The sequence below is a fragment of the Vanessa tameamea genome, chromosome 18 (assembly GCF_037043105.1).
Source record: "Vanessa tameamea isolate UH-Manoa-2023 chromosome 18, ilVanTame1 primary haplotype, whole genome shotgun sequence".
Classification (NCBI taxonomy): Eukaryota; Metazoa; Arthropoda; class Insecta; order Lepidoptera; family Nymphalidae; genus Vanessa; species Vanessa tameamea.
The window spans coordinates 10971056-10988286 of NC_087326.1; the positions used below are offsets into that span (position 1 = coordinate 10971056).

General features: G+C 37.9%; 2 protein-coding genes across 4 annotated transcripts; one reads left to right on the top strand and one right to left on the bottom strand.

Moving 5' to 3' along the window:
* Positions 1–1158: 1158 nt before the first annotated feature.
* On the top strand, positions 1159–3641 carry LOC113398806 (protein C1orf43 homolog). 2 transcript variants are annotated; one of them, XM_026637747.2, is made up of 5 exons: positions 1159–1413; positions 1633–1786; positions 2637–2853; positions 2921–3053; positions 3259–3641. In XM_026637747.2, exons 1-5 carry the CDS (start codon positions 1255–1257, stop codon positions 3361–3363), a joined length of 768 nt encoding a protein of 255 aa, XP_026493532.1. In that variant the 5' UTR covers positions 1159–1254; the 3' UTR covers positions 3364–3641. The 2 variants fall into 2 exon arrangements, with proteins under 2 accessions (XP_026493532.1, XP_026493523.1); XM_026637738.2 differs by having other exon boundaries at positions 1175–1413; positions 2634–2853; positions 3259–3635.
* Positions 3642–4522: 881 nt separating this feature from the next.
* On the bottom strand, positions 4523–16927 carry LOC113398143 (focadhesin). Of its 2 annotated transcripts, XM_026636761.2 has the most exons (20): positions 16582–16927; positions 16054–16257; positions 15793–15952; positions 15343–15485; positions 14324–14475; positions 13468–14024; positions 12665–12769; positions 11901–12013; positions 11364–11567; positions 10826–11018; positions 10344–10437; positions 9681–9883; positions 9217–9459; positions 8586–8855; positions 7539–7729; positions 6840–6959; positions 6566–6743; positions 6259–6386; positions 5713–5741; positions 4523–5087 (listed from the first exon to the last, which is right to left on the bottom strand). In XM_026636761.2, the coding sequence occupies exons 1-19, from the start codon at positions 16860–16862 to the stop codon at positions 5720–5722; spliced, it is 3561 nt and encodes a 1186-aa protein (XP_026492546.2). In that variant the 5' UTR covers positions 16863–16927; the 3' UTR covers positions 4523–5087; positions 5713–5719. The 2 variants fall into 2 exon arrangements, with proteins under 2 accessions (XP_026492546.2, XP_026492540.2); XM_026636755.2 differs by lacking the exon at positions 5713–5741 and having other exon boundaries at positions 4526–5087.
* Between the last annotated feature and the right edge of the window lie 304 nt (positions 16928–17231).

A 17231-nucleotide genomic window follows, 5' to 3' on the forward strand; every position in this document is an offset into this window, starting at 1 on the left:
TTATTTATTTATTGTATATAGTACTTGTTGTATATAATGATATGTTCATTTATACATCTTAGTCATCTACACTTTATTATAGTCTGTTGTCTGAACTTTATTATAGCTGTTTTAACAAAAATATCACGTTTGTTATTATTATTTTATTCATCGTAGTTTCTATTCCTTGAATATCGTCAAACCTTAATCATTTTCATTGAAGTAAACCTTCATCATCAATTCCTTAAACCTTCATTTTGCATTCTATTTTATATTGTATTTCTCTTTTATATATATTGAAGAAAACCCATTAAAATTCATCATGTTTCGTAAAATTCCAGCGATTTATCTAGTTAACTTAGTGACATGAAATTGGCATAGACTCAATTCTTGAAGAAAATATGTCTTATTAGGTTTTAAGTTCTACTCTAAGAGTTATAGCTTAAATTGAAAATCAGAGCACATATTTGATGCCGTATTAGGAATTAATAATGAGCGTAGAAAATCCCAGTGTACTATTTACTTTTGTAAGATTTATTTATTTGAAACGATACTATGTTTTTAGAGCATACCTAAAAATAATAGCAAAATCTTAAGGTAACCACGTAATATAATTTTTATCTTAGGTAAAGTACTTTACATGTAAGTTATCTTAATTGAAAATGCTATTAAATAATACTAATATGTTATTATTATTTAAAATTAACACAACAATATGTTTGCTCTTAATAAATAATTATGAAGTGCAAAACCAAGTTTACGAACTAAATGAATAAGGTTAAGAAAATTATACGTATGTATAATGATTAAACGATTGTATCGCTTAATCATCAATCGTAATGAACAAATACTTAATAAATTATTCTAGTAATTATATTATGTAACCTACGTATAATATTTACTATATAATCATACATATAACCTTAAATTAATTATTTTTATATTATGCTTAAAGTAGAAGATTATATTTTGGAAATTAAATGAAATAGTCTAAAGGTAATTCATGCTTTTATATTATTTTATGAATTTCAAGAAACCGTTTAAAAAAATCGCAATAGAATTAATTGGTCTCTTCGGCTGTATGTTTTGAAGCCTTTTCCACCATGTGTGATGCGTGTATAAATAAATTATCTTGTCAAATGTCAATTGTCAAAAATCTATACATAAGTCAAAAACATCTAAACTCATATTGTGATTAATAATAAATATATATAAAAAGTTATTGATTTATATAGCTTGTTATACTTTATTAACTCCTAAATAGAACTTAAAGCTATGCAAGACTTCACAAGTATATTGAACATTATATTCATTATAAGCGGGGGTGTGTTAACTTTCGTGATCCTATTCATTTTCGCAAAAAGACAAATAACAAGATTCGCCCTTCGATCCAGGCGAGGCCCTCATATACCCATTGGTGCGGCAGCGAAAAAGGTGACATTCAACAGAAATCTTATTTAATTTTCTTAAATCTGTAATAAAACTATTGGGATTTTACGAGTTTTGTAAAGTAAGATTGCAATAAATTAAAATAGAAATAGTGAAAAAATACCATTGTTCTTACTAATAGACTTATTTTTGAACAAATATTAGGATTCGTATTAACAACTGATATCATAAAGAAATATTTAAAAATATTAGTTTTCATTCCAGTGCTTAAAGAGAGAAATAGAACGTCGTATAGAAGCAGTTCCTCGGATCACGCACGAACCACGCCTGCTATGTGCTGAGCCCTCACACTACATACTTGAACCACAGCAGCCTTATCACTATAGGTTCCGTGCCGTTGATGATGTTAAAACATTAGGTAAAACTAGTTTTGAACTGTTTATTTCAGCTACATAGAAATAATAACCAGATCCTGTTAAAAATACTAAAAGATAAACAGCCATAATTTATTTTGCTCTGTACTGCCTTGAAGTAGTATTAAATTTATAACATCTTAGGCCCCACGTTACCTGAACATTGGTTGTGAATGAAATGATTAATATATTTATAGTGCTAATATATACTGTGAGGTGCTGACAAATTACTATCAGGTGGCTGATCAGCCCATTTGTATTCCTATAAAAAATACACATATACAACTCTATGTGATTTATTCAGATACATACATAGTATGTTAAGAATAAATTTTTTTTATTTTTGACACATGAATAATATAAATGTAGATTGTAGTCAGGGCCAGATCTACCATATAGCTTTTTGGGCTTCAGCCCAGGGCCCCGTGGTTTCAAGGGGGCCCCAGTTGAGTCAGGTCAAAGTCAAAAATAGATAATAATGCATAATAATCCATAACTTTATTTATTTTAAATTAAACAGATCATATGGTTTGAAATCCTGTAATTTCAAGTCCTGCAATTAATCAAACGCATTCAATTAATTTAATTCAAGTCTACATTCATATATATCTTAGGTGGGCCCCTAAGTAGTGTTAGCCCTAAACTTACGGTCTGGCCCTGATTGTAGTTATATCCAATGGGATGGCATATTAATGATAGTCTCAGGAGTTCGCCTTCAATAGTAATATTTGAATTAGGAACAAATATATAGGTTTAATTTTACAAGACTGAATTTTATGAATGTCTAGTACATATGTGTTTTCATTTGTAAATTATATTCTGTATAATAATTAATAATTCCACTTCCTGCAGAAGACGAAATAGCTCGTCAAGATCCCGTCCTGAAACGTCATTCGCGCGAGTCTCTCCGAGCATTTCTCCTGTCGTCTCTTGCGGCACCCCTAGATGGTCGAGGTCAGAAGTTGGTCCACCAATTCTGTGACGCTTACGAGTCAGCGAGACACCACCCCGCCGAATTTGGCGAAGATGAGTACAGATCGTACAGTCGGTTGCTATTGAAACTCCTGGATGCGTAAGTTTTAGTACATTGATAAGGAAACTAACATTAATATAATTAATCAGCAATCAGGTAATTACAGTGCCCGACTGCTGAAGAGCGTGTCGTGCGTGGGCGGCGCGCGTGCCAGCCCGCAGCGCCGCCCCGCGCGCCTGCTGGAGCCCGCGCGCCCGCGCCCTGCGCCGCGCCCCGCCAACCACTACACCGCGCTAGAGGTACCCCTACACTGCCTGACACATGACCCCCAGTACACCTGCTGACATTATTTCTTGATGGAATCATTTAACAAAATCATCATTAGCTATAATATTTAATCACTCAGGATGTCGATCAATGTTTTAATGTTAAAACAAGATTATTTTAAATTATACTGACAATTGTTATAAATTAATCAATATGTTTTTCTGAATATGTTTGCAGAACATGCCGGTGGAGGCAAAACTCGAAGAGGAGGTGCTCCGGGTCCCAGTAAGGAGCCCTACCGAGCCGCTGGTCAAGGCGCCAGCCGATGAGACTGCTCTCTGAGCCCGGCGCGCGCGGCACGACGCGCAGACATTGTAGATACACAGACACCCTAGGGTGGTGCATGACTTCACCATATGGCTGTACCAGTGGAAGTGAACATAAACAACAGTGCAGCATTAACTACAGTGGGACATTATCACATGTAACAATTTAAAAGGAGGTGTTTTACATACGAAATGGAAAAACATACTCCTTTACTTTTTATTTGATTTTATTTGTTGAATAAATATGATTGATCAATGAGATAAACGTCATCTCCCTTTTGGTAAAACGTTTCTAGACTCATAGAGACGATGATTGGAACTGGAAAGTGACATTGAGTGAATGTAACTATTGTGTACAAAGAATTCATGATTGTATAATATAAGTTATATGTGATGTAGTTATTTAACAGGTAATATAAATGTTAACTTATTTTGTAAATAAAAATATCATACTTGAGTTAAGAAAAGCTTCATTTAAAAAAAGTATGAAGTTATGTAGAAAAAACTCATACTTCTCTCTATTATTTAGTGTAATTTTAATTAAAAATAGCTCAGATTTGTTTATGTAATCACTCGGACATATTTAGTGCGCATGTGTGCGTATCATTATAACACATCCGTACTATATTTATTAGTATATAGATATTTTAATCAGTCTCACCGATAGGACATTTAGCTACATACTATAAACATGATACATCTTTGCAGTGACATTGTTATAAGATGTTTAGTGTTCCACAGATAAAAAAACTATATGTTATAATAAGTCTAGTAATATTTATAGCATCTATAAAACGTGATCTCTATGTAAAATATATTGAATAATATAATCAATGAATGTTAACATTATATAATGAAATAAAAAACATTTTAGTATATATTATTGTTTTATTAAACATTTTTGATCAATTGGATACAATATTGCCATCTTTTTTTTTTCACAAAAAAGCGTTTCGTGTTTTAATGTTTAAATACAAAATAACAATGTCAAATAATCTTTAATAATATAATAATAATAACTTTAAACTTGTGGCATTTACGTAATAGGTGGTAATCAATAAATTTTAGTGTCAATTTAAAAAAAAAATTAGTGTCTTAGGCTAGGGAAAACTATTGAATATAGCATTTGATTGGTATAGACATTTTGAAATTTTTATTATTAATCTAAAAAAATAGGATTTGTCTCAAGCAATAATAAAGTTCAAATTCAGTCTTTCACTCAGATATTTAAAGGCTACTTGAAACTCCTTATTATAGATTAGACATATGAAATTAAATACATTGTTTTATCTCTGGTTTTTGAAACGCTCATTAAAGGGAAAAATTGATTTAGCTTTAATCTGAATGGTCATTGGTCGGTCACACAGATGACGCAATAGACGACCAATGAGCGATCAGATTGTTAATTAATTATTCTGGCTGATGGTTTTAGAAACTGAAGGTTACATGATTTTGATTTAGAGAAGCACCATAGAGAGGAATTACTAGAAGGTAAGAGATCAATATCTCCCATTTAATTTAAATTAAGAAACCAACCCTTAGATCTTAGATGTTATGTCCCTTGTTCCTGTTATTACACTGTTGTCTTTGTATAGTACTTGGGCAGATTAACATTTAAAAACGTTGTTCATGAATTTTATAAATATCGTAATATAATACATGGCAACACTCATTTTAATATCTCATTAACAAGCTTCTGAATCTTCTAACGCGATAGCAGTCTTTCCATAATTCATTTGCCTGTAAAAATATTTTAGTTATTCAAATAATGCACTAATATTCTTATTATTAATAGGATATCAGCGTTATTACAATATGTATAGCACGTGCTTATGTGTTAGTACGGACAACAAAAAATCTTAAATCTTTGTTTTCGAATAAAAACATTATGTTGATGAAATACTTATTTTAGCGTTGTTATATAAAATGCAATTCGAATGACAGCAGTCACTATTCCAACATGGCAGGCAAAGTATAAGAATAATAAATTTAACGAGTACGGACTGGAATTTCCTTTGAACGTTACTACAGCCGTTGTAACCCCTATTTTCTCCCAGCCCGTTATATCTTGCGTCATTATATTTACTGATGAAATAACATCATTAATAAACGCTAAGTGGTGGGTTACACTGACCTTGAACGCGTCTGACGGGGGACAGTCGTTCCTATTCTCATTTTATTTATTATTTTTATACTTTGAACCTCGTCATCTCTATGTAATTAGTTAAGGATTACGTAAAGAATAAGCACAATTAGCAGTCTTTGAAATAAAACTTTGCTTTGTATTACTGCTGTTGACATTTTTAATGAATTGTAAATTAGCCATGAATAGTTATAGTAAAAAGTACTACAGAAACAAACACACCATCTCCTTAGATCTCTTCAATATTCCTCCTTTAGCATTGAAAAAGAGAATTAAAATATATTAAGCACAACGTTTTTTTAAAACATTTTTTTATATCCAAATGTGTTACATATTATATTGTTTAAAACAATGCTTTGTATATCTTTAGCCGATACGGCCTACTGGGATCTTAATTCTTGACTGAATATTGCAGCCCTAAGCCCAGGCAAGTACCGCTCAGTTTTCGTGAGCTTAATTTGTATTTATAATTGATCTCGTACTTTGTGGAAACAACGTGAGGAAACTTGCACGTGTAGAATGAAATACTGACACACGTCTGTACTGACTCGCAGCGAGTGGTGTTATTAGTTTCAAATATCATCTATATAGGATTTTTACGTTTTTAATTGTATTCCAATTTATTTTCAAACTAAATATTCTATCTTAATTTCCAAATTATCCTCATTCTTGAATACCGAAAATAATATCAAGAAGACTTTCAAAAGTATTTTCTTAATTGAAAAAATAACCAAAAATATTCTTCGTACACTTATATATTGTACTTACATCCTCATCCAGATCTTCTGCGTAGTGAACTGTTCCGTGTGCCTCAGTGCGAGCAGAGCGCGCTGGCAGCAATGCGCCGTGTTCGGCTCCCGGATGGTGTCGCGTGTGTGGCACAGCCATTCCAATAACTGCCGCGGTGGGTAGGTGACATGTGGAAAGATACACCATTAAAAAAAAACCTAATCCGTATTCGTTCCGTTAACCAAGGAGTGTTATCGTGGACATGTGTCTCACTTGTTGTGAAAGTAAAGTGAGTCATCTAATCCTTAGGGCTGCTAAGTACTGTCAGTACCGGTCAGCCACTCACCGGCAGCGCGCAGGCGCGCCAGCTGTGGCGCCCGACGAGCGCGGCGGCGGCGCCGGGCAGCGCGCGCCGCAGGGCTCCGCGCGCCGCGTCCGGCTCGAGGGACCAGAAGCCGCTGAATACCACCACGCTCAGGAAGAACACGTCGCACAGGAACAGCTTCTGCGCCTCGTCCTCCGTCCTTCGAGATACGAATTCGTGCATTTCGATACTGTATAGGACACCGTTCCGATCGGTACTCAGTGATTTAGTTGACGATATTAAAAAATATATTTACTCGTTAAAAGCGACTTGCGTCCGTGCCAGCAGCTGCAGAAACCAGTCCGTGGTCGATTGCTCGTCGGTCTTGGCGGCCTGCAGCGCCGGCAATATGCAGCGAAGGAAGTTCTCTTGTTCCCTTTGAAGTGCAGAATTTTTTTTCAGTAATCGAATGGTTAACATCAAAATTATAATGAACTAAAAATATATATTATGGTGGTACAGACTCGTACATTAACATAATATTACCATGAATTGTAAATAGCTCATCTATTTATGTATATCTGTTATTTAGAATCATTTTAAATATATCACCGGTCTCGTCGCCTTCGTATTTTGTCACGTTTAAACGTACCACGTACGCGTGACATTTATACGTTATACAAATATATATCTGAATGCCTAGTTGGTCTAGTATAAGGCCGCAGATCCGGAGGTCCTGATCTGAAATCCCATATCGGCCGTTAAAAAAATATTGGGTATTTCTTTCGACAAATTCACGGTAACAGCCCGGAATTTCGAAATCATTAGTGTACACTAAACATTAGCAACTTTGCGGGCCTCGGAAGGCACGTAAACTCCGTTGGCCGTGCACCTAAACTGGTTCCGGTCGTGTCGGATTTGCCTTCCCATCGGATTACGAGAGTGCATCTGTACTTTCACCCCCACTCGTGGTCTAACTGGTCCCCATCGAGTCAATCAAGCGAGCGGCACGCACGGCGGGCAGGCGGCGTGCGCGTCCACCAGCTCGTTGAGCCACACGAGGCCGCGCGCCGCCAGCGCCGCGCGCACCCGCGCCGCGCGCCGCAGCAGCGCGCCCGACACCTCCCACCAGCCCGCCGGCGACGTCATGCGCTCCAGGTGCTTCGTGGGCAGCCACGCGCACGTCTCCAGGTACACCGGCCACACCTGCGACAGGCCGCGGTTATGGTTGCGAAAGTAGCTCTGTCTGTTCCAGCTTCGCGACCAGCGCAACGAACGGAATTTGGTATGAAGCGAGCTTGAACCTCGAGGTCCTCACACAAGTCCTAACATCTGACCGACCCCTAAAACGCAAGCGAAACTAGCGCGCTATAAATGAGACGGTTTGGTAAAAGTATGTAATACGTCGATATCGCACAAAAAAAAACAAACAAAACTTCCGCACTGGATTAAATTACGTGAGGCGTTCGATTGAGATATTCATTGGAATCATTACTGAAATCTTATTATCAAAACACAACAGCACTGAGTTTAAAATATATGTATCACGTATATTCCATATTTAAATTATTTACGACGCGCTGTATCGCAGTTCAAGATTCTACAAGGGTTAATATTAGGTCACTAACCTCTTCTCATCTGTTAATAAAACAGACAATTCTCTTGTTGGAAAAGAGTAATTATTGTAACTTTACGATCAAGTTAATTCTGTAAAATTACTATTAAAAAGTGTCAATAATACTACTTAAATAAGGAATCCGAATTCTCACTAACGACTTGCCAGCATATAGCACGCAATCTCACACACAAATACAAACTTACTCACACACGCGTGCAGTCACATACATGCATATAAGACATTTTGTTAGATACATTAATTTAGTTTATTAATTACTTTATCGTACTTGTTTTGTTATCTGTCCTACCTTGATTAAAAATTGGTAAAGTTTTGAAGAGGAACTGACTCTCGACACAGCTAACGCTAGTTCGAGACACGAGGCTAACATAAAATTGTAAATACTGGTTATTTGGTTCATTGATATCAACGGAACGTAAAACTTACCAAATGATCATCGTCGAGAGCCGAAAAATAGTTTTCGACGATTTGCGAGAGGAGGGTCCTATTGGCGTCATGTATCCTATCCGACTCCAAACATTCTTTGATAATCCTCATCTGCTTGATGAAGAGCAGCTCCTCGGGGTCCTGACTCGACTTTGGTAGCTGATAGAAGGACTCAGTGAGACAATTCTCAAGAGGTGTTCGGATGTTGTTCGGAGGTACGGTTCGACAGAAGATCGGGAGGTTTTCGAAGAACAGCATTATGTCAGATTCCTGAGTAGATTAATATTTGCAAGGATAATATACATGATGTGGAAATTATTGAATTAAATTTATAACACGAGTAACTTAACTAGACACGTCCCTGTCCTGCGCGGAGCCCTGTCTTGTCCGCTTAGTACTGATAGCATATTAATTACCGTTGCGTCTGGTACGTCTTTAGCGCGAGGTGTGTAGTTAAGTCACACGGGCTGTAATGTTGTCTTGAAATTAATTAAACGTATGATGATTTTTGGCAAATTTCATGGATAGATGTAAGTATATAACAAACGCTTTTTAACCCTTATTGGATTATAGTATATATTATAAATGCCAAGCCGAACAAAATCCTCACAGAAGAGTCGCTTCAACAAACCTCGCTGCGTCCGGGCACGATACTCTGCAGGAAGTTCTCGATCAAACGTTTGGCAGACACCGAGGTGCTAGCTTGCCTGGCCGCCAGTTTCACGCAGCCTGCCTTCCAGTGATAACCCCTGTGGAACACTTCGTGGAGGAAACAGAAGTCAAGAGGTGGTAGAGGCTTCGGGTAATCCGCTGAGAGAGTGTGGAGTATGGCCAGGAGAACCGCTTCTGGGTAGTCGTAGGATGGAGAAGTCGCCTGTAATTAAAAAAAGTATTAAACAAATTATTCAGCATCTTGGTTACATGTTGAGACTTTAAACTGCTTAAAAAACCGTTTAACGTCCATCCAAGGCCACTGTACGCTGACACGTGGTACCGTGACAGATGCCTGAACTGGATCCAAGACCCACTGGTGAAGAGGATTCTGGTGGTTTTTAGTGTTATGAATTAACACATTCCGATGTAATGCCGTCGCACCTGTCTCCGGAAGCACTCCATGAGGCCGCGCACGACGCTGGCGGGCGGCAGGTGCGCCAGCGACGGCGGCTCGCGCGCCTGCGGGCCGTACACGCCGCTCCGGTACGACTTGATCTCGCGCTCCATCAACTTCGACACGAGGCGCTGCACGCTCGGCAGAGCGATTTGGTTTGAATTCTTGAATACTTCCGGCCAGACTTCGCCTGAACGATTCAGTGGAAAAAGATCATTTTCGTAATTAAAGCTCAGGACTTGGTGATGGCTAATCTGGGTAGGCAGCACCTGCTCTTGTTTAGAGTTGGACAGCACTCCAGCTACGACAACTAAGTAATTGTTACGTCTACAGACGTTTAAGGAGCGTCCGAAATACATAAAACTTACAAGAACGACAAAGTCAACTGTAAGCTTCCAAGAGATGAAAATAAGCAACTGCGAAGGAACTTAATAAAGTATCGACACCGGTGTGATCCCGGGCCCATTATATTGCACTAATATTACGTTTGTCCAAAGTTAACATTGTCAAAATTTAACAATTTATTTTGAATTGAATGATTTTTCTGCCTACCCATCCCTCTTGGGTTGTGATTGTTTTCTACAACCGCACATTGATATCATTAAACGCCATTAAAGCTGTTTTCAGTGAACATTTCAAAACATACTTACAAGGCACATAGTCGAGTACATCCTCGGGTTTCCGAGCCGCGTCGGCGGGCGTCTTACAGTACGATGGCGGCAGTTTGACTGTACGTCGGTAGATCTGTTACACACACATAAGTACTAGCTTAAAGCTATTTCACTGGCCGCTTGTCAAGTGGAATAGTTTAAGCGACTGCTCCGATTCGGACGTCCTTGTTCTTCTGTTACCTGTACATGTAAAACTACTAGGCACTAACAATTTAATGCATTAACACTTTGGTATTTCGGGGTAAAATAACTAATGCACTTGTTTCTTCAAAGTTATCACTTATTAAGAACAAGTAAGCACAAATAAAGTACTCGGGAAAGTCATTGGTGTTACTAAGACAGGGCTAGGGTCACCAAGCGTGCTTGAGCTGGTCGTATTCTTCTCATTCTGGCAAAACGGCCAGCTTGCTCCTATCTAGTAACATAAAGTCGTTTTGAGTATGTATTGCTTCAAGTCCTACCTCGGGTATATCTTTGAGCTTGTAGTCGTCGACCCTGTAGAGCGCCAGCGCGTCGCAGGCGGCGCCCAGCACGGCGGGCTCGTCGGCCTCCGCCACGAACTGCCACAGGCGGCGCGCCGTGTCGCACACGAGCTGCTCGAACTCCGCCGTCGGCACGCGCAGCGCCGGGATCTCCGACAGCAGCTTGCACAGGCTGCATCAGGCACGGTTCATTGCGACTCAGCCGATCAGCGACATGTAGATCAAATAACTTCTAGCTAGCGAGTATAGTTTAAATCCTCTGAATAAGTTACTAATTGGTAAATCATATGTAAGTTACTTTTGCAATGTAACATTAATTTATATATTTCGTTGACCCATGGGGCCTCCCTTGTTCTTCTACTTCTAGCGATTTCTCTGAAAATAACAGGCTCCCTGAAAAACACAAGTGGTCACATCTATTTAGCTGGGCGAACTGGAAAAAATAACATTTCGCCAGGACGAAATTTTCAATTACCGCTTGCTACCTGCGTACACAAAACGAAGGTTCCGGGAGTACCTGAGCTGCACGGCGGGGCGCGAGTCGCGCGCCAGGCGGGGCTCGATGGCGCGCCAGGCGCCGGGCGGCGCCACGGCGGCGGCGCGCCACAGCCGCGCCAGCGCCGCCAGCGCCAGCGAGCTGGCCGCCGCGCCCGCGCGGTCCGAGCAGCGCGTCAGCAGCGACGATATCACGGACACCAGCTCCAGGCCGTTGCTGGACGGCCTGCGGGCGACTCGTTACTCAGACTTATGGCGCCGGGCTACAGGAATACGATCGTTGTTATCGAGACTTCCTGTAGCCCGTTCCAACGGCCACTAGAGAATTAAGAAAAATAAACAATATTTGATATCGAGTTGACGCATCTAACTGGCTTGGATATTCTGTGATATTCGTAATGGATTCTCGAAAAAAGTCATTTAAAAATCGGTAAATAAATTTATAATTTTACCTTTGATAATGAAGCCAATTTTTTTCATACAAGTTTTGTATATACACTGAATATGCCATAACCATCTCGGGTGTGGCATAATCTCGTGAAAATAAATGATTACTAACCGTAGCTCACATATCTTCAAAACGGCCTGCGCACGCGCCGCGTCGAGTTCCCACTTCAACTCCGCGGGGGAGCTCTCCGACAACGTCTCCTGCAGGTACGGGAAGCAGCGGGCCTGCGCACGCGCATGAGTAAGGTAAAACGTTTCGCGAAATAATAATAGAATGCCAACCACACTTTAGCTATTAAACAACAATGCTTTGTTGTTCTTATAAACTGGATCAGTGAAAAAGGGCGTGGGTTGACAGCACATAAGCAATTCTATTTATTAACTAATATCAAAGCCTACACACATACGCAGGAAATATTATAATAAAGGCGAATGTATGGTGCAGTCACAATACTCTGAAATTTTTCCGACCGGAAAAGATCATGTACGGGACCCATGGTTTACGAGCTTTCAGGGACACTGAAGTGGAAGTACTGACTTTCGAATTCTGAGAATTATGAATTATTATATCGAATATTTCGTAAAAAAAATTTTATATAACATGTTTGTCTATGAATCGAGAAATAAAATGTTTTCAAAGATGCGTTTATTTCTTCATTTACTGCGGAAATGCATTGAGGTATCTTGTCTGTAACTAATAAGTGTATCGATCTAATTCATAGAAGAGGAATCTTTAAAATAAGGACGCAGCGTATAGCACAGACAGACACACATACCCGCACACGCCGTATCTGTTTATCGTTTACAAATAGAATTAAAAATACAGTGCAACGCATTTAATGCATTTGCCAGTTAACTTGCCAGTTAAAAGCCCACCTGTGTTTCGGCAAGACTCGTATAGAGCATGATTAGCAGAGAAATTGGAACGCCTCTTCCAACTTTCAACTTGTTCAGTATCGCTACCAGCGCTGGAACGTTTTCCTGTCAAATGTTTTTTTTTTTTTAAATATTACCAACTCGATTCATTTCCTTACTATGATTAATGTCATTGAATAAAATGTAGTTAACTAAAGAACCGAGATTGCCAAGTGTTTAGAAAGCGACTTAACCTCAAGACCACTGAATCATCATGTGCTAAATTTGTTTTTATAATTCATTACGTGCTCGGCAAAGAAAATCATCGTGAGGAAACATGCATGTGTCTAATTTCAATGAAATTCTGCCAAATGTGTATCCAATAGATGGCTAGTCGAATAGGCGGTGCGATTGGCATCTGGCATGGCAAATGGTCATAACTCAGGAGTCAGGACTGTTGCGTTACAAAAATCAACAGTTGACCTTGTAACAGCGCTGTATGGGTTGTTAAAAATAGGTATATCGATGTATTATTTAAATAAAATAAAATAAAAATACTGATTGTAAGTTAACATTATGATGTAGTTTTTAAAGATATTCGATACAAATGATACAAAAATCTTTATCGTGAATTCTTCGCATCTTCAAAGTTACAACATCAATTCTCTCAGTGGCACGACTTTAGGCTGTATTGCCGCCAGCACAAAAATAATCTTAGCAGAATCTTAAGTTACTGATTAAAAAATCGTTTGTATACTTAATAATAATAATAATAAAACGTACGTTTTGTATGTACGTCAGAAAACTATTTAAGCCATACTCACTTTAGTTGTAGCCATCAATGGCAAACCCTTCAAGCACTCCAACTTAACACCCGGTCGGACATCGTTCGCTATTTTATACAATAGTACTGGCAACACCGTCACTGAAACTTCCTTCTTCACTCGTACTAAATCGATAATCAGCCTTATACACTTCAAAACAATGTCCAAATTCCCATGCCTGTCCATTACAATCCCTATAAAAAATGTTAGTAGCTCCAATTTCAACTGTTCGTTCGTGTTCATCAAACCTTCGATCCAACTCTTTAATTTGTCCTCATTATCTCTCAATCGTTCCCAGGTATTAAGCAACTTATAATAAACGTACAGTTCTTTGTCGACGTGAACTAGGGCTTGGAAAGTTGCATTCGACTTTAAATTCGCTATTAGAAGGCCCGTGTCTGGATTTTTGGATTCTTGATGTATGTCTACGATTTTGGAGGCTACTTTTAAGGCGTTGTTTGTTAAGTATGACGGTAGATGGAGCCACTGTAGCGATAGTCCGACGAAGGAGTTCAGACATATGGACGAGAATTCATACTTACTAATTATATTAAGACCTGAAAAAAAAATGTAATTTTGATAATGAATGTGTTAGCGCCTGCCGTAAAAGCATAGCAACTCATCACCTGCTTATTTTATACATATGTGACTATATGTTATCGCGTTAGACGGTACTTATATAATATTTAACTAACATTAGATGCTTCTCACGCCTTTAATTTCCCAACCCAAACGCACGTCAAATATATGTGATGTATACGAATGAATTCCTTGATGAAAATTCCTACAAACGCCCGATGCGATATCCTAATAAACTGTCCAATAATACACGTTCTATTATATACTATATACTCACACAGATTAAACAATTCATGTAGATACAGCGCGGAGGTGTTAATCAAGTTCTGCGCGAGCAACATGACGGTGAAGCCGGCGACCGTTTTCAGTTCGGGCGCGTCCAGCGCACAACACCTTTCGATCAAACTGTAGCAGCCGCGCGGGTCGCGTCTGCAACGGAGTAGTTGATCTATAGTGTTGGAGACATTGCTTAACAAGGAAAGAACCGGACAAAGCCAAGCAAAATAAATTATTAAACGATCCTCCGCTTAACTCAGTCAGGAAGTGTGAATAAGGAAAGCAAAGCCTGCAGTTCATAGAAAAACTAAATCTTCTAGGAGATAAAGAGAGAAATAGGAGAAGATTTGGAGCTCCATTACAACACCACAACGCGTTTATCCACCCGATATTTATTATCAAAATTTTCAAAATTTACAGGAAATTCTGTACACCGCTGATCACAATATGAATTATCATAACCAACCATATCATAACAAACTAGAGATAGAGATTAATGGAATAGAGAAACAAATGTACAAGTGAATGACAAATTTTCCTAATTACAGTGTAAACTCTTTATAACGTTATCCTTTATAAGGATAAGCTCCCTATAAAGTATAAGTGAGCACAACTTGGTTGGTTTGCGTTAAAACCCACATATTGATAAACTCTTTATAGCGATACAGCAATTCTCTATTACGAAGAAATGTGTTCATATTTTTAGACGATAAATATTTATTATCGGTATTATTTTGTATGTTAGGTTATCAGGTAACAAAAGACTTTGAAACTCCGAAACATCCGAGGTCGGTCTAGCTTTTGTTAACCTTAATTGCCTTGACGAAGCCGAATCACCACCAACAATTCAACAAGCCCTAGGTGCCACTAAGTTGGGAGAAATTTTTTTGTTGTATTATATAAAAAAAAATCTTTACCATTATATAAAAAAATTCAGAGAAAAATAAGATCAGAATATCTACATATATCTAACAAAAAACTAGAAAATACGAAATTCAAAATAGGTAACAGTGGTCTTACCCATGTGTTACTAACTCAGCACAAACTCTCGCGAGCATGGGCATGAGGGCCACCACGTGCTCGCGACGTTGCTGATAGATCGCTGCGTCAGTCACCGCCGAATATGCTGCATACGCTTGCTCTATTTGCTTTGGGTTACAAACCTGTAAAATGTTTATTTAAAATTAAAAAAAACATTAAAATTATTACAGATTATATGTACTCCGCGTTATTTTACAAGCGTTTAACTTTAATGGTCCATCCTTGTAGGTCATCCCTAAAATTGCAACTTTTAGAACACATACTATCGTTAACTAGTTTCCGCCCAAAGCTCCACCCGCATGAAAGAGGGTACAGGTGTTAGGTAAAAGGCCTTTTTTGAAGGAGAAGGATATATTGTCAATTTAAATATATGGTCAAAAAAATGCAAGGTATTTTGATTACATTGAATAGTGATAATAATTTCATCACCTGTTGACAGCTGATGCAGGAAAGCAATAGTTTGGACTGAGCATCAGACTGAGGTAAGCTCAGCAGCAACTGCCATGGCCTGATACTGTGGCTTCGATGTGGGCTACATGTGAGCCAGAGAAACACCGACCTTAAGAGTTCTAAGCTGTTTGATGCAATCCTAGAAAACATTCAATTACATTTAAATATAAAAATCATTACTTATAATCCAAAAAAAGCTTAACTGGAAGGTTAAAACTGAATATTATATTACAAACTTACGTATACTCTGGGTGTGTACACAGAGCGTGCATCTGTGCCAACACATCATCTTCAGCATCTTTATTCTTTTCCAGAACAGTTATGAATGGGTGCTGTGGTGATTTTAGTGAAAACTGACACTTGTATTGTTGTCCTGGAATCAAGCGGGACTTTAAATCCAGAACTAAAAGGCCAGCCATTGTTGATATGATCGCTGAGTAGTTACTGAAAAATCATAACAAATTAAATGAGTGCCAAGGTTCTCCCAAGAAAGATGTGTAAACAAGCCCTGCAGAGATGTCACCCGACGCTCAAAATCTCCACAATTCGAAAAGGTAAGGAGAAATTTTCTTGTTACAAACTTGTAAATGGTTATAAGAAAAGCCTACTTTAAAAGCATATGTAAGGATTATTATTTAATAAATAAAATTATATAAAAGATTAGGTTTTATTTATTTCTGCTATGTAGTTACTAAGTAGTACTAAGTCATTTTTAAGGAAAATCTTACAACAACGAAAACAAGTGAATGAAAGATGTTTTATACGAACTGTGTGCTTGGAAGTAATGTGACGACAGTTGACATAGTATGGGCTATTTCGAGAACTCCAAGCTCGACCAAGGCCAGCAGCCCCTGACACGCCGTCAAGCTCACCATATTGTCAGGAGAAGCACATTTATCCCTTAAATATTTTAATTCCTCGTTCTCTAACACAAACTTTGGGCGTTCACCAGGCTTATATTTTGATTTTATTGTCGATAATAATTTATCTATCGCATTGACAATTAAAATACTATTATTTGTTTTCAATTTATATTCAATTTCATCCATTGTTGTTATATTAAACTAATAAAATTACAAAAATGGGTAATACACAGCCGGCTCACAGCTGTTCATAAATGTGTCACTTGAAATGTCACCTCACAGCTGTTTTTTGACATTTTCGTTAAAAAATAGTCGATTTCAACCTTTACCTTAACATTATGAACAAAATATTTTAGGATATGTTTTAAAGAATTTGATTATAACTATTACGGACTATATTTAATTTCTGAACGCCATTTGAGGGGCTACTAAACTCAATATTTTTTCTTTTATGAACTATAGGAAAATCAATTATTATAAAATAATGTTAAATATTTAATGAAAATTTTAAAATAAAAGCATAAATTTCATACGTTCATTGTTTTTAACTCAACT